The sequence below is a fragment of the Corvus kubaryi genome, unplaced genomic scaffold (genome assembly GCF_017639235.1).
Source record: "Corvus kubaryi isolate FWS band 111438036 unplaced genomic scaffold, C.kubaryi_AGA036_p1.0 37398, whole genome shotgun sequence".
Classification (NCBI taxonomy): domain Eukaryota; kingdom Metazoa; phylum Chordata; class Aves; order Passeriformes; family Corvidae; genus Corvus; species Corvus kubaryi.
In genome coordinates, this window is record NW_024581137.1 from 40,820,157 (window position 1) to 40,846,587 (window position 26,431).

At 40.7% G+C, this 26,431-nt stretch overlaps 1 protein-coding gene across 5 annotated transcripts in view; it reads left to right on the plus strand.

The window, feature by feature from the left end:
- Positions 1-23,667, plus strand: part of SPAG6 (sperm associated antigen 6) — a 48,109-nt gene extending 24,442 nt beyond the window's left edge. For 2 of the 5 annotated variants that reach the window (XM_042043531.1, XM_042043533.1), the window contains 5 exons: positions 636-788; positions 3,111-3,302; positions 4,514-4,630; positions 7,383-7,528; positions 22,286-23,667. In XM_042043531.1, the coding sequence (XP_041899465.1) occupies positions 636-788; positions 3,111-3,302; positions 4,514-4,630; positions 7,383-7,528; positions 22,286-22,367 (690 nt within the window). In that variant the 3' untranslated portion in view covers positions 22,368-23,667. Of the gene's footprint in view, positions 1-635; positions 789-3,110; positions 3,303-4,513; positions 4,631-5,999; positions 7,342-7,382; positions 7,529-9,735; positions 12,604-22,285 lie in introns of those variants that run through there. The other 3 variants (XM_042043532.1, XM_042043534.1, XM_042043535.1) reach the window with 3 other exon arrangements.
- Positions 23,668-26,431: the final 2,764 nt, after the last annotated feature.

The following is a 26,431-nucleotide window of genomic DNA, read 5'->3' on the forward strand; positions in this document are numbered from 1 at the left end:
CTGTGTAATTTGGCATTCTGGGGCAGACTCCATTGCCCATCAAGTGTGTTTCCTAGACACTTCCCTCAGAGCATGCTAACATGGCGGAGTGGTGCAGCCCAAGTCGGTTTTGCACATCCAGAATAGTTGTCCTTGGCTTCATGCCTCAGTGTGAGGATCCACAAAGGATTTTATGTCACAGAGGTAATTTAGAATGCAGGTAAGAGGAGGAATGGGCCTTTCCCTCTGTTCCTGCACAGAACATAGGATGTTAGCTTGGGAATGAGGGAGCACTAGGATGAAACAGTATCTGGCTCAGTAGGTGCATCTTCAAGATCATTTTTGATAGGCTGTCATTTGCACATTCTCTGGCGTGTGATGATGGAGTTGAGAATATGTCATTCAATGCTATACAGAATCAAGAGTTCAGAACCCTGATTTCCTTGAAGTAAAGTCATTCAAAAACACAGTGGCAAATTAGCTTCATTCTGAAAACTTCATGCTGCACTTAGTTCCCAACAGTCTGTATGATACATTGCTCTTATTCTATCTTTATTTTGTAAATCAGCAGCGATACATTAAAAGACTACTCTGATGTAGTACTTTATGCCTGTTGATACTTCACAGTATCTAATCTCTTCTGTTTATCTTTTCAGCTTTCACAGCTTATAGTAAATTCAGGCGGAGTTGCTGCTGTGATTGATTGTATTGGCAGCGGCAGAGGGACTGTCAGACTGCCTGGCATCATGACACTTGGTTATGTGGCGGCTCATTCGGAGAACCTGTCAATGGCAGTGATTGTCTCCAAGGTTAGCTATTACTTTGTTGTCTTCGTATGGTTCTTCAGCAGTATTCTGTGGTACAGATACAAATTAACATAGGCAGAGAATGTATTTTGTGACAGGATTATATACTTGCTCTTGATGAATGCACTTTCTCCTCGTATTGCTGCTTGCTATGAGTGAAATTATGTGGTAACCTGATAACAGGGTGTCTTTATGGTGTTGAACCTTTTACAAAATACCCTAGTTGGTACTACAGTGCATGATTTTTCTGTGTTGCAATTGCATGGGTACAGAAAATAAGACACTGAATTTCTGTAGTCTGCTTCCCCTTAAAATGTGTATTTGTGGCTACGTCAAAACCTTCTTTGAAACAACTATGTTTAATGGCATGTTCTTCATTGTACTAGCATGACTCTGCTAGTACTGCTAGAGTATCTTGCAACAGCAGTCTTCAGACTTGGAAAGACCTCAGTTTCTAATGTAGTGTGGTTTGATTCAGTTGTGCAAGTGACATTTCAAATGAGTAAAATTAAACATTTAAACATTTTCAGGTTTAAATAAATTCTGCTGGGCAATGATATTGGAGAGGGAGAATTTGCTATGTTTGTAATAGGTGAAGTTAGTGCCTGGCATAGTAGTCTGATGTGAGTAATGCTAACTAATGACAGAAGGAAGGAAATTATTTCACAAACATTTTTGACCCATTTTCACACTATGTCAGTCATTTAAAATATACTGTATAAGTGGAAACAACAAAACAATATAAACAGAGGAACGGAAGTGTCTTCTAGTAGAAATGCAAGTTGAAAAATGACAGGTGCTACCACATAACGTAATATAGTATGCAAGGAAAGTAGGAGTGATCAAAAAAATGCTCCTCTGTATTTTAAAACTAAAGAAATAGATGCTTTTTTCTTTCCCTCTCTGGAGGCCCTTCTTCTCTGGATGTGTCTGTCTTTCCACTTTCAGGGATGCCTAGAGCAAATACGCTCCTCCTGTTGAGTGTTTTAAGTGGGATGAAACCAGGATTAAGTTCTAGAAGAAGCCCCTAAGTGTTAAATTTTTGAAGAGTAATAGTGATTCCTGTAATAACTGAGTGGAACTGCCATGAGAGCTGCTATAGGGATCTGGGCAAACTTTGATGAAATTAAATATGTTAATGAATGATCCACAAAAGAAATAATAATAAACCTGAATAAACCCAAAACCCATTAAAAAAAACTGCTTCAGAGGAAGCTAAGCTTGTGGAGCAGTTCATAGTGCTGGGGACAGGGCTTGGTAATCTGGAACCATAACCACATGCAGTTAGACGCTGATGATGTTACGATGTAAAGTGATAGCTCCATTCCATGGTACTCTAACCTAGAAAGGATGAATTTTGAACAATGATTTTTGGAATCATACTGGACAAACACTTCATTGTGGTCTTCTGCTGTAATGCAGTGGCAAAAAAACCTGCAACAATTTAGTCCTTTGTGGTATGAAAGAATAGAAGATGAAGCATTATTGGAAAAGAGGAGTTAATCTATCAGTGGTAGTAATATATATAGTTCTACTGTCTGTATTTGAAAAGGCTCTTGGGAAAAAAAACCAAAACAACAAAGCAGAGAACTGTGCAGAAAAGACTAAAGAAGGATTCATGGGATGGAGGAAAAGGTTTTTGGGATAAAGGTTTAGTAGCCTTGCCTTACATAAAGTAGCATGAAATGTTTCCTATTGGAGTGTTTTGGCATAAAATACCAGCTCCTAAGTAGTTGTTGAGAAAGTATAAAGACCCTGAACCAGAACAACTTTAGTAAGAGCTGGATGTGAGATCTCCATCTCTTGATGCCTGCAAATTATGAGTTGAAACCTTTCTGGAAGTGATTGGATTAGTCAAACATAAACTACTGGACTCAAGAAGAGGTTGATAAGTTGAAATTTAGTGCTTTGGGTAATAAAAAAGAAAGACTCAGTGATTGAGCCCTTCTGGTCTTAAACTGATTTCATAGAATTATAAGCACAAATTCTTTTATTTTCAGTCTGAGAAATCTGCAACCTTTACTCAGTACAGTCTGAACTATGTTGTGTATTCTTTTTATACCTTAAATTTGCATTTTTTTCAAACTGCCTTCTGACTTACAACATTGAATCTGTTTCTCTTTAACTGTATCTATTAAGATTTATTAAAAATTCTTGCTAATCATGATGATGTAAAAATATGACACCGCTAGCATGCATTCTCTTACAGCTTTTTTAAGAAGAAGGGTGTAAATAGAGAAACATTTTCTAACTATCTGTATCTGCTTCGCATTGTCATTCCCTGGTCTACATTTGTAAAGGTTGTGCTTTTGATTAATGCTACAGGGAATACCACCACTATGTGTCTGCTTGATAGAAGAACATGAAGATCATATTAAGGCAGCAGCTGCTTGGGCCTTGGGACAGATTGGAAGACATACTGCTGAGCATGCACGTCATGTTGCAGTAGCAAACGTGCTGCCCACACTGCTCGATATCTATGTGGACACACGCAGCTCAGAAGATCTTAAAATGAAAGCAAGTATATTTGTAGTATTTGCAGTATGGTATATTAATTGTAATCAAGAGGTTTAAGTGCTTAAAAACGACTAAATTATATGTGTTTTTATTGATGCTCACCAAGTCACAGCTTTCCTGGGTGCAGGGTGTCTGAAGGCTGTGTCATTTATTAGGGGACTGGCTGGTCCTAATGCATGTGCATATGGTGTATACCCAATCATATGCTATAGCCACCGCAGTCTAATTCCTTATTTTTTTCCCAGTTTAGATCAGAGTTGCATAGACCCGTAAATGCTGTAATTTCTTGTGACTCGTTTCTAATTATCTACTTCTTTTTTTGCAAGTATAAGCTCTTGTAGAAAATATTGTAGTCCTTTTAGAAATTTTGCTTACATTTTTATTATTGTAATAAAACTGTAACAGCTAATCAAGGCTCTGCTCTTTAAAACACGCAACTGCCCATGTTTAGGGCCTTTCCTTGTGTGGGAGCTAGTGGAGTTGCAGTTTAGTAAAGTGTGCTTTTTAGCAACAGTAAGTGAACCAGCTGAAGAGTGTAATAGGACAGGGTATGATCTCCCATGTTGCATTATGCTTCTGCACATTCCACTGAAATATCACATTCCAGATCTGTAAAGTAACTTTCATATAGTAATTTCTAGTGGTCCCAAAAATACTGAAACCAAATTAGCTGTACCTGTAATCTTGTTCAAGAAGGTCACTACTGCTTGTATCGATCAACATTGAGTTTGTTTTCAGAAATATGCAGCAATGCACAATTGTTTCACTCTCTCTTTTCCCCCCTGCCTGGACAGTACTGCACTTTGCTATCCCAGACCAGCAGCCTCTCCTAGTAAGCCACTTCTAAAATACAATCTTTTAAAATGTGTTTTGATTTAACTTTCTTATTATATTAGAGTACTTCAATTTACCTAAAGGGTCTACTCCAGCTCATTATAGTCAAAGGAAAATTGCCATTACTTTGACTGTAGATAACACAATAAGAATATAATGCACTGTAGGTTTTGAGGTTTAATAAATCTAAGTAGAAAATTGATTCTTCATTAAGTGACCTGATAGATACCATAGTTTCTATTCAGAAATTGCTCATTGAAAATTCTGATCAATTTGCTTTTTTGATCAGACTTCATAAAGATATATATATATATATATGAATTCTTGTTGTTTTCATTGATGTCTTACTAGAGAAATTTTATTTTGCATTTCAATAGACTAAGAAAGCCTTAAAGAACATTCTTCAGAAATGCACGTATCTTCCAGCACTTGAACCATTGCTTCATGAGGCTCCTCCCAATATTATGAAGCATATTATTGGGCAGTTTAGTAAGGTAAGAAAAGGCGCTGCTTGGTGTGTAATTTGTTAGTTGTTTCCCATTTAGCAAGGAAGCTATCTTTCCAAAGAAGAAGTCGCTCTAAAGGTGTTATTGTTTTCTCAGGGTGCTCAAGCATCCTCTTCAAAAGCAGTTTGGATCCTGTTCTTTTGTCTGATACAGCTGGATACTGTTTCATTTGGAATCTGTTATAATTCATGCTAAGACTGGAAAAACAGTTTCTTAAAAGCAAGGTGTTTTTTTCTTCCTTGCCTCTTGAGATTAAGTGGAATATTAACTCATGTGCAAATATTTTCGCTGAGCCAATGTATCACATAAATCCCAGTCACATCTGTTTTAGATAAAGTACAAGCTGTCTGTACAGGAGTGACTTAAGTCAGGTATTTTACAATAATATAAAGGCTTCATTCTTTTTATCCCGATTAATTTTCAGTCTCAAGCAAGTGTAAAAATTCCAAATCTTTTCTCATCCCTCTCAAAGTTTTGAAAGTTAGTTGTTAATTACATTGTTGATTTGAACACAGCATGTAAAAGTGATACAATTTAATAAAAATATTTAAAATTTGTAAGTAATTGCTAACTAATTGGGACATCTGCAGTGTCTGTCATGTTCAGCATGTGTTGGGAATCCTGTTCAACTATGGACTGTTTTGTGCAATACTCTGCAGTGTAACCTGTTAGCAGGGTATACCAAGTTCCATTGGTGAGATGTTCTTTGTGGAAATGGCCAAATAAAACACTCTTGATACTCAGTTCTGATTATGACAGATCTGGAAGCCCTGCTGTTGGTAGTGCAGATTCCTGATTATGTTGCCACAGTTGAATTTGTTCTGTCTTATTGCTAATTCTGTACAAAGAGTGGAGATTTGCACAGAATCCAATCCGTTTTGCTTCTCCATGCTGACTGGAGCTATTAATGAGCCAAGTGCATAGCAATTGGTTACCCAGGGTATATTTGAACATTGCTTGCTATTGAAATGGCTTTATGCCCTTCATATTAGCTGATATTTTGTTTTGTTTTGTTTTTCTCCTTTGCCTATGTGTTATTGAACTATACTTGTCTGGCATTTGCTCTTCTGAAGTATACTTTTAAAATGAAGTTCTCTGTAGTAAAAGCATTTTTCTTTCCTGTACCATAGCTTGGGAATTTCCTATTCTTAGAGCTGTGGTCTATTACTTCTGAGGGCTTATTTATAGCACAGTAAAAGCCTTATTTCCAAGCTGTGCTTCAAAATGGGGTGCTATTTGTTTTTCATGCTGGACTGTGCATTTTAGCATTAGCATTTTCAGGATTTGTGCAGTTCTGTGCTGTCTCAGGTTGGACTAGGGGAAGGGACTGTGTCTCAGAGGTGCTCTCTCTCTTTAGGGCCCCTTCCAATAGAGTTTTCTGCTGTCTTATCCAGCCTGGAAGTCACAGTGTGGAGGAGGAAGGCAGGGAAAGGGCCATATCCTGTCTCCTTGCTAGTTTCTTCTTGGCAGTTCTTGTTGTGGGAGATATGTGAAAACAGACGTCTGTTCAGTTCCCACAACGAAAAGATCACAGTTGCTCCTGACACTTCTGTGGAGTATATAATAGAGAGAAGTCTCTGTGCTCTCCTGCTTTTTCTTTACCTGTCTGTTGATTTTGTACAGCCTAGAGGGACCACAGAAATGAAGGTTGTTTGCCTGTATGCATGGAAGAAATCTTGTTCTTTTTCTTCATCCTTTTAGGCACTCCCTTCCTCATTTGAGGCTCTTGTTTTACACTGAAATACTGTCACACTTATGGCTTAAAGTCTGACCAGTGTGGAAGCTTACAAAATGCTTTTGCCTTCATAATCTGTAAATCTCAGAGTTGGTTTTAAATGCATCTGGTTTTGCTGTAGATGCAGCTGACATCTTGCATTATCTTTCCGTCTTTCTCTATCTCTCTCTCTCTCTTTTTTTTTTGAATAATATTGCAGCCCTATGGGCCTATGGACTACATGCTGTCATTCTCGCTTGCCTGGCCCAGCCCCCGCCTCCCTCCCTTCATCCCTCCCTCTCTCCCTCCCTCCAGTCCTCTGGACAGAGCTGCGTATTGGCATCACTCAGGGAGCACAGAATGTTATTGTCTGATCATTTCTGCTTCTCATCCCCTTTGGCTGCAGAAACTTCACATTTTTGCTTTGTGTGTGTGTTTGTAAAAGGCTTCCATGGCTACAGTGTGTTAAAGGATTTTAATATCTAGAAATTTAATAGTAGCATGTAATGCTTCAAGGCTGTATTGTTCACTTGCAACAATTCTCAGTATTGTTTTCATGCACTAATCTATACTAGATCATTATAATGATATAAAATTCAGCTCTACAATTAAACTATGGGAACTGACATAAAAGACCTGAATAACTTGGTTTAAGTGGAACAGATGCTGTTGTTATTCCATGTTAGTGTTCTGTTTTTATTATCTATTTATTCTCCACAATCTTATTGTCACTGTAGGAATAATACAAGAAATATTATTTATGTAAGGATAAATATTAAATTCATTATTTTATGTATGTTATGTTTTAAAGTACATGTTAAATTATGTTGTTATCATAAAGGGCTGGTTTATGGTTTTTTTCCCTATACAATGGGGTGTTACAATACAGTTGTCATTACAGATTTTGTTTCTCTGATTTTCCATTTTATCTGTCCTCTGAATTAAAAACAAATAAGCAGTATTTGAATCTAGTGGCATACAGATTCCTTCAAACGAATTTTTTTTAATGTACTATTCTGTGTGTAGGTGTTACCACATGACAGTAAAGCACGTCGTCTCTTTGTAACAACTGGTGGACTTAAAAAGGTTCAGGAAATAAAAGCAGAACCTGGGTCACTTCTTCAGGAATATATCAACACTATTAACAATTGCTATCCAGAGGAAATAGTAAGGTAGGGAAAATGAAATCTAAAGAATTCCTATTTATAACATTGTTAGATGTTTTTCACAGGAACAACACAAAGGAAGGATTTAAAATAGTAATTTAACTCCTCTGTGAATTTTGGTTTTAATAAAACCAAAGCATAACATTTGGTTAATTGCCCCAGTGGTTACACAACCTTTGGACACATTAGAACACTTTCTCTTTTTGTATTTGGAATCAAATTTCTTTGTCTGTAGACAAAGCCCAAATAATCAGGCTCTTGCAGGAAAGTGTGAAGAAAAGTCAGTCCTGCACTGCCCAGATGGACTCTGAGTCTTCAGTACAACCACTCATATTTATGAATGTCTGTGGGAAATTTAGTTTATTTTGGTAACTTATTTGTGGATTACTTAGGCTCCAAAATACAGGTATTGGTGAATCTTTGGTTGCATCCTTGACTTTCCTAATAACGTGTCTGAACTAGTATATTCAGAGGCTCCTTTGAAACTTCCTCTGATGTACAGAGGGTCCAGCGGCTCTCCTGCACAGTTGGTCTGCCCACAGCTGCCCTTCCTCCCTGAGCCTCATCATGAGGCTTAAGTGTTATATAAAAGGACCATACACCAGCTGTCTGCACCAAGTTGAACTTTGCCCTTAATGAATACAGAAACACTATTAAATAGCTTACAGTCAAAATGTCACCATCCTAAATTGTAATAATGAGAGAAATGCCCTCCTAGATTCTAGATATCCATTTACCAGTCCTTCACTCCATCAACACATCAGAAGGATGTTGTACTCATGTACTCCCTCTACAGGCTCTGAAAATCTGCATCATGAATTTTAATTATAGCAGCAGAGTTCTTCAGCCAATAGTAGCTACAAACTAAGTCACACAAAATGTAGCCCTGTTTGTCTCCACAAAGAAAAGCCAGTGGCTGTCAAATGGGTAGAAGCAAAGTCAAAGAAAATTTATTCTGCAGCTAGTACTTCAGAGGGAAAGAGGATGTTTGCTTATGCCTTTTTGGATATTAATACTGTTTCTTTGTTATAGCTATTTTTTCACCCCTGTAAATGAAAAAAGGTTACTCATCTAGCCTAGGATGTAATAAAGAAAAAGGCCCCTTTGAGCATCTCCTGCTTGCCTGTCTGTGCTACTGCCTGATGTTGGTTGTGCTGCCTGAGGCACAGCAGCTGTGATAGAATCCAGCTCTGGGTTTTTCCTGGAGACCTGTTATTTTAGTCTGTTTGTGGGCTGAATACAGTAATGCATTGGAAAGTTATCTTTACAATCAGAGAAGTAATGTGAGGTTTAAAAAGAGTTGAATTATGCAGAAATTATCATGAAAATGAAAATCAACAAGATAAATGGATCTTCCTTTAAGGGAAAGCATTGGGGATTTTTTTTTAGTATATTTTAGGCCTACATTACATGGAGGTGTGTTCCTCTCTCTTTATAGTTGAAGCTTTCAGGGCTCAGAAGTGGCAATCTACGTGCCTGCAAAACAAGAAATATACTGAGATGTATGTTTTTAGAATAATACGGTATTAAATTTCAGATATCCTTTAACCTGTAAAACAAGAACTAAATTCAGCTTTGATGCTTGCATATTGGATGCATGTAGTTGGTCTATTGTGGAAAACCAGTTGAATAACAGCAGGACAATAATTGCACCATAGAGTCCTACTCTAATGAGAACTTCTGGATAATGTCCATCCTTGAGTGGCATTAGAGAGAGAAGGTCACCATGACAATTTTTTTTGTTCCAGAATCAGTGTCCCTCACACGGATTTAGACTGCACGTGAGTTTTGGGGTGTGTGCTTATGTCTGACAAACAGCAGTGAACTATTGTCATTTGGCAGCCCGCAGTTCTGTGTAAACTCATGCTTTTTTATTAAAGGCCATAATTTCAAAAGAACTCAACATCTACATTTCTTAGTAAAGACAGTGCTTATGGCAGCTGAAGCTGAACCTGTCTAAAATGTAGCCACTTACCTCCATGCCCTAAAAGAAGCTAAATATATTTTTAAAAACCTGACTTCCAAGTATAAATGATAATGTAAGTTGAAATGCAGGTTGTTAAAACATTGTAGGGGAGTAACTGTAGAATTCCTTGACTGGTGTTTAATGCTAGGATTTTTTTCCCGATCAGTAGAAATATGCATAGTGTTTCATTACTTTGCACAGAACATGCCTTGTAGTCTAACACACAAACAAAATGTTTCTCTTTCAGGTATTATTCCCCTGGATATTCTGAGATACTTCTGGAAAGGGTGGAAAAATACCAACCAGTTTTATAAACTTCAGTCTTTTATTAGAGCTGCATTTCACATTTATGCCTTTATGACTGTAATACAAATACAGCTGTTGAAAGCCTTGCTTGATTCTCAAATCTCCTTCTACTGTTTGAACTACTGAAAAAGCTCAGAAATTCCAGCAAGCTTTATTTTGTTCTTTATAAACTTGTTTGTTGCTAAGTTTTTGTTCCCTTTTGTTTTTCTTTAGCATTACTACCAGATATTCCCACATTTATGAATGGAATTTCATGCAAGAGGGATGATTTATCACAGAAGCTTTTTTAGAATCAGTTCCTTTTCCTTCCACAAGAAAGATTTGTTATCTCATTCAAATTTTAGCCTTCTCAGTACTATTGCCATTTTCCCCTTTTGCCTTTGCATGTTGTTTAAAGCTTCCCAAGCTTGATGAGGGTGGAAAAAGCTGGCCCCTGTGCTTTTTCTAATTATGGTGTTTTTTCTGCACTGAGGTATCTCCTACTGCTACCTTTGAGGAGGTAAAATGTTGTGATTTTACATCTCCAAACATGTTAGTAGCAGCTAAAGAAAGAAACAATCAGATCTGAAGATGATACAAGGGCTGAATTCTGCATGATATGATAGTGTGGTGATCCTGGCCTGGTAGATAGTAAATCTTCTGCAGAAGTCCTCCTAATTGAGGCAGGATTTGCTGTGGAGGAAAGGAGCAATATGCTGTTTGGCCTGTGCGTTGTTGTTCCACTTGAGAAGGACAGAGTGAAGTCAGAACTTTTGTGGAACACAAAGGGAAGGACTGCAGGAGTTTTGGCTCCATGGGGGTCAGCAGCACATTTGTGTGGCTGCAGGAACACTGTTAGCAAAGTTCTGAGCACATTCAGAGGAAATCTGAGCACACTTAGGTCGCACTGATTGGAGTGATGGGACTAAGGTGGCTTTGGGACTTGTCCTTCAAGAACTGAAATAGCTGAAGAGTTGAGTTGAAACACATTTGGAACTTAAGTCTTGAAGCTGCAGATTACATTGACATAGAGGTATGAGCTCTTTCCCATCTGTAGAACATCCTGAAACTATTTTTACCTTCTTGTGGAGAGTGAAAAGACTTTTACATTCTGCTTACTCCTCTGGTGTATCACACAACAAACAACCCTCTAGTCTTCCCTAATATGTAACTGTCATTTACCATTTTTTGTTCTAACCATTTTTCATTTTCTCGTATGCAGCAGTTTGGGGTGTGCGGTTTTTTTAATTTCTTTTTTTTTTCCCCCAAAGACTATTAAACAATATTTCTGGAATGGGATATCAAAATACTGGAAGCCACAAGGAAAGACAATATTTGAAAACCTCCCCAGGAGAGAAACTTGTCTACTTTTTTAAACATAACTGAATGGGTTTATAAAAGAAGGATAGTCTCATCTATTACTTATAAAGCAGGAGCAAAGACTGATTGCAGTTGGAAATTATTTAGAGTGGCTTTTCTTTGCCAAATTCCGAATTACTATTTTTTAAAAATTCTTTTCAGCATAGTTTTCAACAGTTCACAGAAACATTGGTGGGCTATCCTGTGTTAAAATTTATTTCTACAGAGGGCTGTGCTCCTGCTGTGAAGTAGTTGGTGCTCTCAGACTCTGCTTTTCAGGAGGAGCAGGGGATGCACAGTACCTTACTGTATGGAGACTGAGACAGAAACTGTTGGTGTCATGAATGTTGGTATAGAATCCACACCAGCTGAGTTCTTTCCTTAGCTCACAGCTAAGTGAAAAGCCTTGGAACTGACTAGCTTCTACCAAATGCCTTTTTGGTTTTAGTGTTTATATTCTGAATGCTAGGACACTAGTGGAAAAACTTTGGGACTCTTAACAAGATTGTTGTTAAGAGTAATTTTCTCATGTGCATTACGGATATTTAAAAATCAAATCTTGTACAATCTCTGAAACAAAATGCAATGGAAGGGCTTTGAGACAGTCTCGAAGGATCTGAAGCCTCTGTTTTCCCTGACAGAGCAGAAGTGGTGCAGAGGGCTGCGTGCAGATGGGAGGCAGCAGAGACATGGAGCTGTGCGTCCCCATAGCTGCCTCGTGTGCTCGGGAGCACACCCACCCCACACAATGCTAATGTATATGTTTTGTGCAGGGAGAGCAAAGAGGCTTCAGTCCCCTGACAAATGTGCTCCTGCTGTGTCACACTGTGCTACACTGTAAGGATTCCACAGGGTTAAATTTCAATGCCTAAACAATTTGTTCACAGTCTTTTCACAGTCTTTTTCTGATTCCTGACAAAGGAAATGATTGCACAAGGCAAACCTTCAAAGCGATCTGATTGTGTAGAGTACAATCTAAATCAGACCTAGCATAAATACATCTTTACATCCACTGGGCAGCTCTGGCCTAGGCCAGTGGCTGTTTGGCCTCTTGTTGCAGGACTCTTGGACGATGCCACATCCCATTAAGCTGCGTCAGTGCAAAGTCTTCTCCCACGTAGTTTGAGACCCCCGCAGTTGTTCTTTGCTGGCAGGCTGCGTCCCTGCCTTGCACAAACACCTTGTGGCAGAAGGCTTCCCTGGAGGTACATGTCTGCACAAGACAGATCTGGCCCTTTACAGCAGAATTATTGCTAATTTGTGTTTTACTAATGTAACTATGGCAAGAGTTGCTTTTTTCCTGTAGTGTTTCACAAGGTGTTTCTGCAGTGTTTCTATTCCATCATCTCGTTTGGTTTAAGTCATCTTCTAAAACTATATTAATGTTTGTAATAGCTACTCTGGCAGGCTTCAAGTGTGTATCATTTGTCTCAATTTCATATAATAAAATGTAGATTTGCATTTTAATTCATTCAAATTCTGTTTTCATGCTAGTGTGTGACTGTGGTGCTAGAGAAGATGAACAACAGGCTCATTTTGCAGCTTGGGCCTTACACTGCCTTTGAATGTTTGTCTCGGTTTCCCACTCAATGGTGCCTACTTTGAAGCTTAGGACGTACAGGCATTTCAAGTAAGAGTCCCTCTCACAGAGGTGGCTTATTAAGACACACAAAGAAAATTAAGCCAGTGCTTTGGCAGAAATAAATGTAAGCCCTTAAATAATTTTGCCTGTTCCTTTGACTGCAGCATTGGGACTTTTCAACTCAAGTCTCTAAAGATCTTCTCTAAGGGCCCGAGCCATGATTTTTGTCTGCATTACTACAGTTATTATTACATCTACAGATGTAAACCAGAGCCTTGAAAGAACATGTGGATGTGTAGAACTTTTACCGTATTTCATTCAGTGGATGGATTAACTGGCCTACAAAAGCTCCATTCTTTATCTGAATGACTGGAAACCTAGAGGATCTGAAAAGGGGAAATTCAAGGAGTTCAACTCTTGTGCATATAATATGTTCTGCATGTCCAGAGGGATTTACCAAGGCATTGCTTTGTCTCATCTGAAGTGATCAATCTGCTGGAGATCTGCATCTTAACAAACAAATGAACAAAATGTTGAAGGAGTTGAATGGAACTAGTAGAGGAAATGAATCTCATTTTGTGAAGTAAAGCATAAAGTTACTGCAATTAGGAAGTGGATGGAGTGTGAGTAGATCTTCAAGTGTTCTTGATTTGGTCTAGGGGGTTGTAAATTAGCTTGGCCGAAGGGGAGTTTTAGGCATGGAAAATGCCATGGGATGCATTCAACTTTGTTATAAATTGGAGTCCTCTGATTTCTGGGTATGTAGGGGTGGCAGACAATTGTCTCACTGTGTGAGGAATCTGTGAAAGCGTGCTTGCCTCAATCTCTTCCTTAATGGCTGCTTGGTTTCCAGTATCTTGGTTGTTGGAATTTTAGCTCTCCCTTTGTGACCAGGGGAGAAAGGAAATATGGAGTAGGACTGGATTGCAAAGCCAGCGGTTCCACTTCTTGCACTAACATAGGATTGCTTTTATGGTCTTAGATAATTATTACAGATCCCTATGATTCATCATCTTCATCTGTGAAGTATCTGTTCTACTCCTTTGTTAACTTACAGAAGTGCTGGGAAAATTAAATTCATATGAGACGGATGCAGCAGAACTTAAGTTCTTTATAGCTAATACCATATTCAGAAAGAAATATTGTTCAAGAACCTATAAAAATTTACCTAGGAAATCTTGGAGATGCTGATTTTAGAATTAGAGTTGAACTAAAAGTCAGTGGATTTTGCGAGTTTCCTCATCTGACACAATTTAAAGGGATTATGGAGAAAGAGAAAACTATTATATCTTGTGACTATACTAAAACTATTGATGTTATTTTTGTATAATACTTAACTGATAATATTGATGCTACTATGCTTTATTCTGCAGCCAGCGCTGTAATTTAGCCAGTGAAAATACTAATTACGTTACTACTGCTGTAACTGCTGTACTGTATTTCTAGATACAGCACAAAAGACTGAGTTAGACAATATGTATAAGCAATACTAAGGCACACTTTGAGGATGAGAATGCCTTTAAATCAGGAAATGATTTTGTGCTGCCTTTCACGAGAAGTGACTCCTGCTTGGGTTAAACACATTTCTTCTGTGTCCCCCCCACCTGGAGAGTGGATCACGAGGCTCTGAGTGCTCGGCGAGGTGCTGAGGGACTGGGAGCTGCTGTCCGTAGCAGAAACTGGTTGTGTTCACTCTCATGCATCAGCAAGCCATGGAGAGGAACAATGTCATCAGTTTAGCATATTTCCACGGAGATTTTGAAGGCTTGCTTTTTCTTCATAATTCTATGCTTGTTCCTGCTTCCAAATTGAGTTAAAGTGTAGGTACCCAGATTAACATTAGGTGTTCTGTATTTTATTCCTTTCGTAACAAAAATTAAATTTCAAGAGGTGACAAAGGTGTGTTAGCGTATTTCTTTAAAACAAAGCTTTTGATTGCTTTTTTGTGTCAAAATTAGCAGCAAAACTCTTCATAATCTTGTGACAAGAACTGTGCCCTTTGCTCTCAAGGAAAGTTTTGTCTTGAGTGATGCAGACTGTTTTCCTATTTATAATTAGGTCTGATGCCCTCTGTACATGTTCACCTTTCAATATTAGGTCAGTGCTAAAGCCATTATCAACCTAAAAGGTTGGATTACTACCAGGATCCAGCCTGTTGCCCCACAGTGCTATAAATTATATTACAATCTATTGTTTAAAATTAATAATATGCAACATAGAGGTCTGATGGAATCATGTTAATGAGAACACTGAAGCTTCATTGACTTGCAATATCATTAGAGCTCTGAGACAGGTTTATAGCCTTGTGCAAAGTATATTTCTGTTGGTTTAGACACAGTATTTATTTGGTCACACCCAGCCAAATGTTTCCTTACTAAATTAAAATAAATGCTGGTTAGTTCAATGAACTACAAAGATGTATAGTGTAATTTCAGGTTCTCAAGTCACAGAAAATAAGCCCCAACAATGGAAATCAGCAGAGAATCAAAAATGATGGATACACTAGAGTGAATATGAACAAAGAGGGAAGGGAGTTCACTGGGTTGGGTGCAGTTAATATTTTGTGACTCAAGTAATGTATAAAATTTGGAAAGAACAGCTCCCATTTGTAGTCTGCCCTGGTCTTTATATAACCCCTCCCTGTATACACATGTGTACACACTCACAAGCATAGTCAACCAAAATGTAATCAAAATTATTTCTGTCTGCTTTCACAAGACTTGCCTCTGTAAAGTATCTGTAGGGGCTGGTGGAGAGCAGGTCACGGGCAGCTCCTCTGCTCACTAATGCCAGATTTTTGGTACTAATTTCCATCAAGGCCAGCAGCACACATCTGATTTCCATTGCAGTGAGAATCGGGCACTAGATCTGCATCACCTGTGCTCTGAACAGCTCTGCTTTCTGCTGGAAACAAAGCAGAAGCAAGAAAATACTTCCCTCCTTTCTTCTCCAAGAGTGCTTCAAATGAGGGAATGGTAAGAAAATCTTTCTAGGCTTGGGGAGTGGCTCATGCTCTGTGTTGGAAACATAATCTGCAGCCATGCAGAGCATGAGATAGAAAGGGAGGTTTGAAGAATCAGTAATGTGCTGGTGTTGCAGCTCTTACCTGCTTTGGGAAGTGGCTATTAAGGAAGCTTCAAGTTTCCCATCTTTTTTCATGGGTAAACACCTCCTTGCTGTAGCTGTCCCTGAGTTCGGTCATGGGGCTCTGCCTCCTGCTCTGGGGACAGGCGACTGCATCAGTGGCACTGTGGCAGTGCTCATGCCAGCCAAGTATTGGATCGTGATTCCTAAAGACATTTTTATTTTATGGAAATGGAAAGGAGGATAATTTAAGCGATTTTTAAGCAGTTTAACAATATGAAACTTCCTTGCTTTCAGTCACTCCAGAGCAAATCCTAGACCAGCTTATCTATGAAGGCTACAAGGTCTTCGAGCACACAAGAAACAGGGAAATTTGGCAGTGGAAGGCTGAAGAGGGTTCAAGGGTAGTGGGCCTTGTGCCTGTGCTGCTTGTATGCTGTCACAGCCAGAGCAGGGTAACTGAAATCTGTCCTTAATTTGCATGGATTAAGACCCCACCCTGCCTTAGAAAAGACAGAGTATATCCATACCCAGAGCATTTGTCTACAGGGCAGAGAGATTACAAGTTCTTCTCCCTGCCTCCATCCCATGTCCACTTGGCATCAGTGCGCCAACATTACCTGGCTGGCTCTGGCACAGTGAGGACTTCCACCTCCTCAGGATGTCCCAGGGGTAACATTCATAATGCTTTGAAGTTGGAAACTGCTATGAGTGCTAAGTGTTGTTACTGTTCACCAGTGCCATCAATGTATAGGTGACCATAACTCATTTTCCTCTGATAATTCCCTTGGTTAAACTGAAGAAAATGAGCTGCTTTGATGACTATGTTTTAAGAAGCTGCCATTTCAGAAGCTACAGCTATGCCTGTGATATATCATCCTGACTGACAGCAAGAGCAGAATCTTGGCTTTCCCTCTGAGGTGTGGAGCTCCAGAGCTCCAGTTTGGACCATCTCCCCTTATTTTTGTATTTTTTTTAATATCATGCCTGACCTACTAGTAAAAAAATCTGTTAAAATTTTTGCCAAGGACTCAAATTATCATGAGCTCATGAATCACTACTTTAGGCCTAGCCCTTCCTCTCCTAAGTGTTTTTTAAAATCCGGATTTGTGTTTATTCTAATGTAGTCGTGCAATGCAAATGTTTGGTAAAATTGCCATTTAATTTACAATAGAAGAGTGCTTTAGCAGCTGTTTTATAGCAGTTTAACTACTCTGACCTAAATGACTGTTCTTAAGAGATTGAAAAGTAATTGAAAATGTAAAGTCTAGGACCATCCTTTTTTTTTTTTTAAACATCTTTCACATGGCTTATAAACAATTTGAATTCCTCTGCAGAATTCAGATCAGAGAGGAAAGAATGTCAGTTTACTGGGAATTGTTCTCTGACCACCTGAGAAAAATGAGGTTTTCATCCTCTTGAACATCATCTGGAGTTATGATAAAACATGCTCTCAGCTGGATTCCTTCTGTGTGAAAACAGACAGAGCTACATCATTGCACACCTAAAGGAAGGGCACAAAACTACAAAAGCAATCTAAAATCTGGATTTTTTCCTTCTTCTTTGAGGCCACAAGTAATTTTCTGTAATCTCAATGAATATTATTTGAATCTTGAAAGAAGGATATACATCTCCCTTCCCCTCAATGTGAGCAGTCCAAATGAACAGACCTAGACATCTTTCATACAGAGTTAAGTCACCTCTCAGGATCATAGTGTGAAAACCCCTAAGCAATAACTATTGAAGGAACTGCAAAAATCTACAAAACTAAAAGGTAATTCATGAAAATCCACAAGTAAATTAATAAAACTTCAGCTGAATGTTCATTCCAATCTGTAGCAGATGAATGAAATGTGGTGCTAGTGGTGTTGGAATCCTGTGGTGATAGACACATGAAGAATAGATAAAAGATGGTTGTTAGTCAGCTAATGGTGCAGACAGGCCATCCTACTTGTCTGGGGAGCTGGTCCTGAAAACCCTGAGCCAGGCAAAAGCTTTTGTTGATCTGAGGGTGGCTGTGCACTGGCAGAAGGTTCCAGGCTGGGGCATATGGGAGTCAGATGACAATGGTGCAGCTCCCATTATGTACTCTGGACTGGTGGGCTGGTTAGATGACAAAACTCTGCAACTTCACACAAGTGCGGTGTAATTCGAAGCTGTTCTGCAGGGAAACCGTAGGCAGCAAGTACAATTTCTAAGCCTGATATAAATTCCATCCTGTTTAACTGCCACCAGTTCTACTGCTGCAGATGAGCAAACCAAGTGGAAGAACAAAGCAATGGAGAGAATTGATCTGGCTTCATATGGCAGTTGAAAAACTTTCCATTAGAAGAGCATCTGCCATAGCCCCAAAAACACAGAACTCAGGTCTTTGCTGTTGTGTGTTGCCATATTGCTGTGCCCTAAGTGGGCAGCTGGTCCATTTGCTTCCTTCCCTTTCTCCTACTGAGCAAAATAGTGGTTCAGTCACTGTCTTCTGGATTACCTTACCTCTTCTCTGTCTCTTCCCCCCCCCTTTCATTTCTTTAACTGAAATTCACTGATGCACATATCTCCTACATGATTTTTTTCTGTGGAACAAATGCAGGAATCTCTACTTTAGCCCCTTCCAATGTTTTTCCAGTCCTCACATACTCCCTCTGTTCCTTGATTCCAAGTCATGATGCACTTAAATAATTTGTCCCGTTTTTATTAGGCTAATTACTCTTCACATCTCCTTCAGCCCTTCTGAATTACCACTCCACACACTGCTTGTCATATTTCACACTCCTTTTGTTTGACTTTGCTTTATCCAAGGCTAGTTACTGAGTGTTGGCAGAATTGTTACAGCATCTCACAAACAGCTGTTTTTTGCTGTGACAATAGGCTGATGTATGCTCCAGAGCGAACACACAACCTGCATATTAAATACTTACAGTGTCATGATAAGCACAACCAAGTTTTCAAATACTTAAAAAAAAATTAAGATGGTGATTCAAAATAGGAAATAATTGAAAAGAAACATTCCCAAACTGAGGAGCAGGCATGCTTGAGACACACAGTATCAGCTGTCAGGCAAATCTCAAATAAGATCTCTTGCAGTAAAAGACTTTGAGAGAAAAACACCATGGGCCCCATGATGTCCTGTGCATAGGCAATGCAGTGTGTGGATGCCTGCAGTTTCTGCTGGGTTGTATCTGAGTAAAGGAATCATGGAGTAAATGCTGCTCTACTTACCCAGCAAGAGAGGATGCTCCTATTTTACGGAATTGATTTATTTATTCAAATAAACTTTTATCATACAACTACGTCACAATCACACTGAGAGGATATTTTAATGACTGCTTTGGTTAAAGCTGTGTGGATTACACTGCTGCTTTCATCTTTCCCTCTCCTCTCTGTATCTTTCTTCCACCTTTCCATTACTTTTCCCCATTAATGTTCGATGCACGCTCTGAGGTATGTCTGTCGGTGGGTATTACTTTCACCAGCCTTTCCCTGCAGTAGTGTGTCTATAAATGGCAGACAGCATCATTCCTAATTACATGTTGCCCCCAGATGCTCCAAGGGTGATGCTGATGGATTGCTGTGTGGGTGGTGTTGAAGGGGCTGGGGGAGGGGAGCTGGGATGCAGCTCCTCTAAGTGGTAGCAGAGGTCTCTCTTCGGTCTGGGCTCATCAGTCCTCCCTCGGTAAAGTGAGCTCAAGGATCTCTGAGATCATGGAACTGGGCATTGGAAAAATGGGACGCAATGCAGGAAAGGCTTCAGAGTACAGCCCAAACAACGGGGGAAGCGGGAGGAGCTGGGAGGCACAGAGAATTCATCCGTTACCTGTCCGTGCAGGAGGCACACAGCACGGAGGGCTGACAGGGTTCACGTGCTGCTACATCTTGCTGCCCTGATCTCGCTTTCCCAGCCCCGGTTCCGCGCCGGGCGCGGGGCTCAGCGCGCAGCCGGAGCGCGGCTGCCCCGCCGCTGCGGGGGCTCGGCTCCTTTCCTTAGAGGTGTTTCGGACAGGGACCTGCTGCGTGGGGTCAGAGATCCCTGGCGTGGTAGAAGGCAGACTGGGCTTTGGAACTGAATCAGGCCGAATTTGGCTGCCAAAAGTGTGGCTACGGAACTGGTTGAGCCACTCCTACCAACTCCGCGGCCGGGCTGTGGAGGAACAGGCAGAGCCCCGGCAGCCTCTACCCACGAAAAGCACCCCCCTTCCCTGGCCCAGGGACTGGCATTCCTGCACCGGGAGGCTGAAGAGGAAAAATGGGATGGTGAGTGATCCTGGACCTTAAAAGGATGCTCATCAAACCCCAGAGAAATCCACAGAACGATGAAGAACTGAAGGACGGCATCTCCAGTCAAGTGTTTGTCGGTTTTGAACGGACCTTTACTCCGCAATGTCTGATATTGGGGAAGGAGGAAGTGAGAGAATGCACGTGTGCAAAAGCACATCTGCAGGATCTGATTCCTTCTCTTTTTAACTGTTTTGTGGTCCGTGAAGGGGTTTATATTTAGTGTGCCTGGCAGGTCAGCCTGCCAGCTGGGCAGCTACTAGGAGGACGTGGATGGAATAGGCAGTACTTTGGGGACTGAAGCAATTGGTCTCCATGGGTTTTTACATCTCAGGCTTAGTGCCAGGCTGGGAATTTGCTCCATCACAGTGTGCACTGAAACTGGGAAGTGTCTTGGGATGGTGTGCTGGAGCACAATCAAGAATGTAAGGCATCAACCGCTGCATCAGATCAGTGGTCCATCCAGCCCTGAGTCTGACAGTGCTGCCTACAGAGAGCAGGTGAGCCTGTCCTCTCTGCATTCCCCCAGCATCCCCAGTGGTTGGGTTTGGATGTTAGAACTCATCACTGCCTAACTCTTCTAGTGTCTGCTTATAGAGCCATTGCCAACTCACTCAATTTTATGAAGTCCCTCTAGAGCTACTTGCCTGAAAGACCTTTGTGACATACAAGCTGTTGTTGTACACTCCCCTGTTCGGGTATTCACTGAAAATGTTGAGTAAAGCCAGTCCTGCCATAAATCCCAAAATGTGGAGATCTTGCTGATGCCTGTTTTCCACCCTGAAAAGTGGCTGTTAGGCCTTATCTTTTGCTTCATGTCCTGCCTCCAATTTTTTATCTGTAGAGTCTTCCCATCATGTGGTGAGTTAGTTTCTCTGATAAGCTTTGGTATAGAACCTGATCAAAAGTTTTTTCAAAACTGGACAGTTCTGTGTCTGCTGCACCCACTCTCTGTCTTTTCTGGTGCATTGTGAGGGCTGTGGTGGGTTGGTGGGGCAGAGTTTCTCTCTGCAGAAGCCACACTGCTTTGTTCCCAACAGATCATGTTTATCCTTGTCTACTTTAATTTTTTAGACCCTCCTGCCATTAGTAAGGATGGATGGCAAACTTCCTGGTCTGCAATTCCCAGGGCCCCTTCTGAAGTCCTTTTTGTGGCTGTGAGTTGCAATGGCAGGCTGCCAGCCCACTGACAGCCTGGGCTACCCTCCCCATCCTGTGCAGCCTGAGACCGAGGGGTGTGGATGAATGGTAGTCAGGGACAAAGTGGAGCTTTTCTCAGGAGTGGAAACCACTATCCAGGGAAGTGTCAATAACTCATTTATTTTAAGTTCAAAACACAGTTGCTCAACTTCTGAAGGGAGTACTTAGGTGCCAGTTATTTTTCCTGCTCTTCCCTCCAGAGGGACAAGGTATTTTACATGACTACTCATACAGTGGTCAGCAAAATACAAAGATGAGTAGAGATTAGGTGGTAATACAACTTCTGTCATGGGTCTCATACCTGCTATTGATATATAATTGGTACTTGGTGGGATATTCCCTACAGTGTGATGGAAATACCTGCATTGGCAATGTATTGGAGTGAAGGGGGAAGAGAGAGACTATACTCTCAAATCATACAGATCAGGATTTAACCAAAGGCATGAGCACAAAACTGAATAACATAGTTAGTACAGACCCTTTGGGCTACAGAAACACTGCAATGAAACGTTTTTGGCTTGGCTATTAATGGAGGTGTCTTACGTGACACCTGATGAGGGACAAATGCTGCTATGAAGCCTCTGAGAGGATCCAGCTTGTGAAAGAAACTGTAAGGCAGCAAAAAATTTTCTTGTGCCTGCTCACAGGCAATGCAGTGTTGCCGGTAATGCTCTTTACTGATCATCACCAAAACAGGAAAAAATGAAAATACAAAAGCAAAAAAGAAACAGCAAACAGTAAATAAAAACACAGGAGGCAGCAGTAAAACGTCAATTTTTTGTTGTCCTCGATGCAACTGCCAAGGAGCTTTGTTCTGGGAAGAGAAAGTGCCACAGCACAATGGGAATGCTTGCATTGGATGGGTTGTCATATCTGTCATCATTATAAACATGGGCAGATGATGATCTCTCCATTCTGTTTCTAGTTTTTCTTAGTCTCCAGAGATGCTCATCCAGCTGTTTTCACCAGAAAATTTATTCAGCTAATTTGTCCACTTTTCTTTCTTGTTTTCTTACAGTGCTTCTTTCCTCCATCAAGCTGGTAACATCTTCTCTGTGCTCACTGCTTCTTTAAGCCCTTCCTGTTCCTGGAGATGCTGACTACTTTCTGGTGCCTGGAGGTGTGTTAGTCTTCCTCCTTCACTGCTTTTTCTGCACAATGTGGCATCCCATGCTGCTTGAGGAGGGGGCAAGGTGGGGGAAGAGAAACAGGCAGTGGCTGGGGCTCTTTAAGTGGGTCACTTCTCACTGATACAGGCTCCTTCCTCTCCTCTTACACACTCATCCCTTGGGTACTGACCCCACGTTTATTTTCTAGCCTGCAGCAGCAGTGTGTCTAAACCCAGGCAGATGACAGCATAGCTTGAGAGTTCAACTACTGCTGTAAGATTCTGGAAACAAGCAGGTTTCACAAGGCTACAGCTTGAGGGAAAGTATTTCTAGAAGCCAGTTCCTCTCCAGAGTTTCCAGAGAAGATGTGTATGATCACTGATATTTTCCAGTCTTGGTTTTTGGTAACTGAGTTGAAGAAAGGTACTCTAAGTACTTTTCTTCTTTTTTTTCCCAAATGATAACTAGGATATAACAATCCTTCCTAATTATGTAGCTCTCCTCACCCTGAGCTTGTCACAGCCTGTGTCTGAGGAGGACCACTTCAAATGAGATTTATGTGCATTTGGTATAATTTGAAACAGACTGAAACTTAATGTCAGGGCATTTCATGACAAAATTATGATGGAAGTCATCTGGGGACCTGCATCGGCAGCACACAGCCCTTCTCACTGGAGCTGTTCCTACCTGCTTACCACAGCCTGCAAAACAAACAGCCCCGCGTGCAATCGCAGTGCAGGGAAAATGCCGCGGTGATGGATGATGTCCAGGTGTGACCTTTCACCTGTCACGGTAGCCAAAATCTTTGTGGGAAGAGCGCAAGATGGAAAATTATGGGATAATAAAATTTAAAAAGATCAGTCAGGTGTAGAATTCTGTTGTTAAAAGAAGTATTAACTATTTTTGAAATACCCAGTCATCTGACAGGCCAGGCCACACCTGAAAGGACGACTGGTAAAGCCCCAGTTGGCTGCAGCAATTCAATCCAAAGGGCAGCTGGCTGATGGCAGGGGCAGAGCGTATCGTCAGTGAGCTGCTACAACGGATGCAAGAAACTGAGCACACAGTCTATTATCAAATGCATGGTGGAAATTTGACATTTCAGCAATGTAATGTGCTTGTTTTTCCGGCAGAATGAGACTAATATGCTCCTTTTCCATGCAGCGTCATTCACATCTGAGCAAAATAAATGGGGAAGAAGACAATTTTGGTATCTATTCTAGGCATTGCTAATTTTAGTGCCACCAAGAAGAGGGATTTTTTTCCCCCTCTTTTTTCCTTTTTTTTAAAAGAAAGTACAATAAAGCACATGAATCTTAGAATAAAAATAATTTTGAAGGGCAACATATCTTCTGGTTCTTTGATACTGGCACCTTGATAGCTGCAGTACATCCGTTATGTTGTCTGGAATGAAAACCAGCTGTCAAACTCTGACACAGTGGAGTTATGAAATCTTTCCCGCTTCTCTGAACCCCCAAAGCAAACCAGTGTTTGTGTAGCTGAAATAAATTGAGAATCACCATGAATGAAACCTTCTTAATTCAGTGCCATCAATACAAAAGATTACATCTCTAGTCTGTGTGCAAGAGGTTTTGAATCCTAATTTTTGAATCAGTCACCTGTCTCCCTTTTGCAGCTCCTCCTTCTACCACTGTGGTAGTACATAAAGAAAGAGATTTGCGTATCGAAGGAAAACGGTGGAGAAAGGCTTGTGCTTGGCCTGGCTTCTTTGAAATGCATGCAGACATATTTATTTCCCCTATGATACAGCTCCTATTATGTGCTTTGCATCTTTAAATGTGTGAAGCATCATGCCTGCCTGGCAGGACCCTGAGATTCAAGTCAGAAGAGAGACAGGCTTTGTTTTCTCTCTCATGGAGATTTTGCTTTTGGTCTTCTGTTACCATTATGTCGGCTTGTTGAGAGAGTTAGTAAAAAACCCTATAATGTTTTCCCAGTTTCTTTACATTTTCTGCGCACAAAGAGCAAAATGCACATTTTCCCCCTGCACAGGGATATGCTGCAAAAAGAAAATGTACAAAACCTCAGTGCTAGAAGCAGTGTCTCCTATGCTGCAGAGCCTTCTCGCAGCAGACAGGCAGGCTGCACGCTTGCATTGGAAACTGCAAAACAAAGAAAATAAACTCACAGGCAGACATTCTGGAGTGCCTAAGGACTATTTCTGTTCCTATCAGCCTGCTCCCAGCCAGGACAATAAAGAAGACATGCTGCTGCTGGAGGCCCCATACATGCCACTGCATTTTGCAGATGAGGCATTTGTCATCGCAGTTTCAGATTCTTTCTTTTTTCTAACTGGTTCATCGATATTGTAGAGTACAAGAAAGTAAGAATACTATGGAAGTAAATCTTCACCTGTGGTAGATTACTAGTTAAACTGGTTAAGCACTGATCTGATTTTGTAAGTTCCACATGAGCAACTGAAAGGGTTGCAGTCAGCAGGGAGCGAGGCTTGGCTGCATCCGGTGGGGGTAGCTTTCCTGCAGGGTGAGAAGTTTGAGCCCTGAGTTTTTCAAGAAAAAGTTTCCTTCTCCCCACTCCTATATGGGCTTCTGAAGCTGCATGGTGGCTGTTTCCTGAGAGGAGGTGAGTCTAAAGCAAGCCAAAGTGTGTGAAGCCACATTAGCATTAGGGTTTGTTTGTATGGTCAGAGGCTTAACCATGCTGTCAGTCCTGATGAGTTCATGAAGAAGTTATGGCAATTTGTGGGGAGGCCTCCAGGCTTTCACATGAGGTGTGGACTGACTGTGGTTGGAGCTGCATTCTTTTTTCCCCCTGTAAAAGTGACCCCCTTGGAAAATAAACCCTGGGACTTATGTCAGAGGAGTAGTCTGCATGCATTGAATAGTGACAGAGCTGCAGTGTGTGTAGCTGTGTGTGCACATGGAATAGAAGTGCTCATACCAACATCCTCCCTCAAGAATCCTGTTGTGGGAGGACAGTTATAAATAACTCTTTGGCCACTATAATTGTTCTGCCGGTACAGGCTGCCAGAGAAATACCTTGACTCAGCACATGCCTGAACAAGGTCCTCTCCCAGGCAGCACCTCCCACCGTACAGACGTCCCTGCAAAGTCGTGTGGGTGCCTGGTGGGGCAGCGAGCCCCATCTGGCTGCTGCTGCAAGCTGCCATAAGCCAGTGCTGAATCAAATTAATGTTTGTAAAACATACTGAAGACCAAAAAAAAGCACTGCTTAAGCACTAGTTAATATTATTTCAGTGCCCCCAGTTACAATTCTGTTGTTGCAAGAACGGCAGGTGCCTTTCGCCACAGTGGTACTCTGGCTGTTCCCTGTGGAGAAATGGACGTTCTTCTCCCACTCTCACAGAGCCACACTAGTCTTCACTGAGCCACGTAAGATGGCCTGGCCTCTTCACTGACAAGAGGAACAAAATTGTCCCTCGTGCTAGTGTTCTTAACATCTACTGCTGCAATGATTTTTATGCCTCTTCTGGCTGCCACAGTCTCACCAAAGAAAACTCCCTGGCCGTGTACCAGCTAGGAGGCTACAGCTGAATTTTTTTGCTGTTGTTCCTGAAACGATGAGAATTCTTTTTGATGATTACATGGGACACTCTTTCTCTTATTTTAAAAATTGCTCTCAAATTTGTAATTAGGAAGTTGTCATTGGTCTTTTTTTCAAAGCAGGTTCTACATGGAGTAAAGAACCTAGAGATGTGATTTTTTTTTTAATCACTTGGAGTACCAAAATGGCTATAAATGAATCCAAATGTAATTTTCTTGGGAAAATAATTCCTTTGTTATACAGGCCCTTTTTGCTATATATTTCAGGGCCTGTTTTACTGGTGTAATTTGAAATTTTTCAGAAAAAATCCCTGCCTTTTTTGTTCATGCAAATAACGATTCTGGATTTTTTATTCTGCGAATCCTGTCTCTGAGACTGCTTTTTTATTAATGTCTACAAGTAATTGCAAAAGACTTATTATCTTCAGAATATCACTCTAACTTTCCAAGAACCTATTTGAACGTACACAGCGTGTTCCCAACTGCATGGCTCAGTTTAAACCACTACAA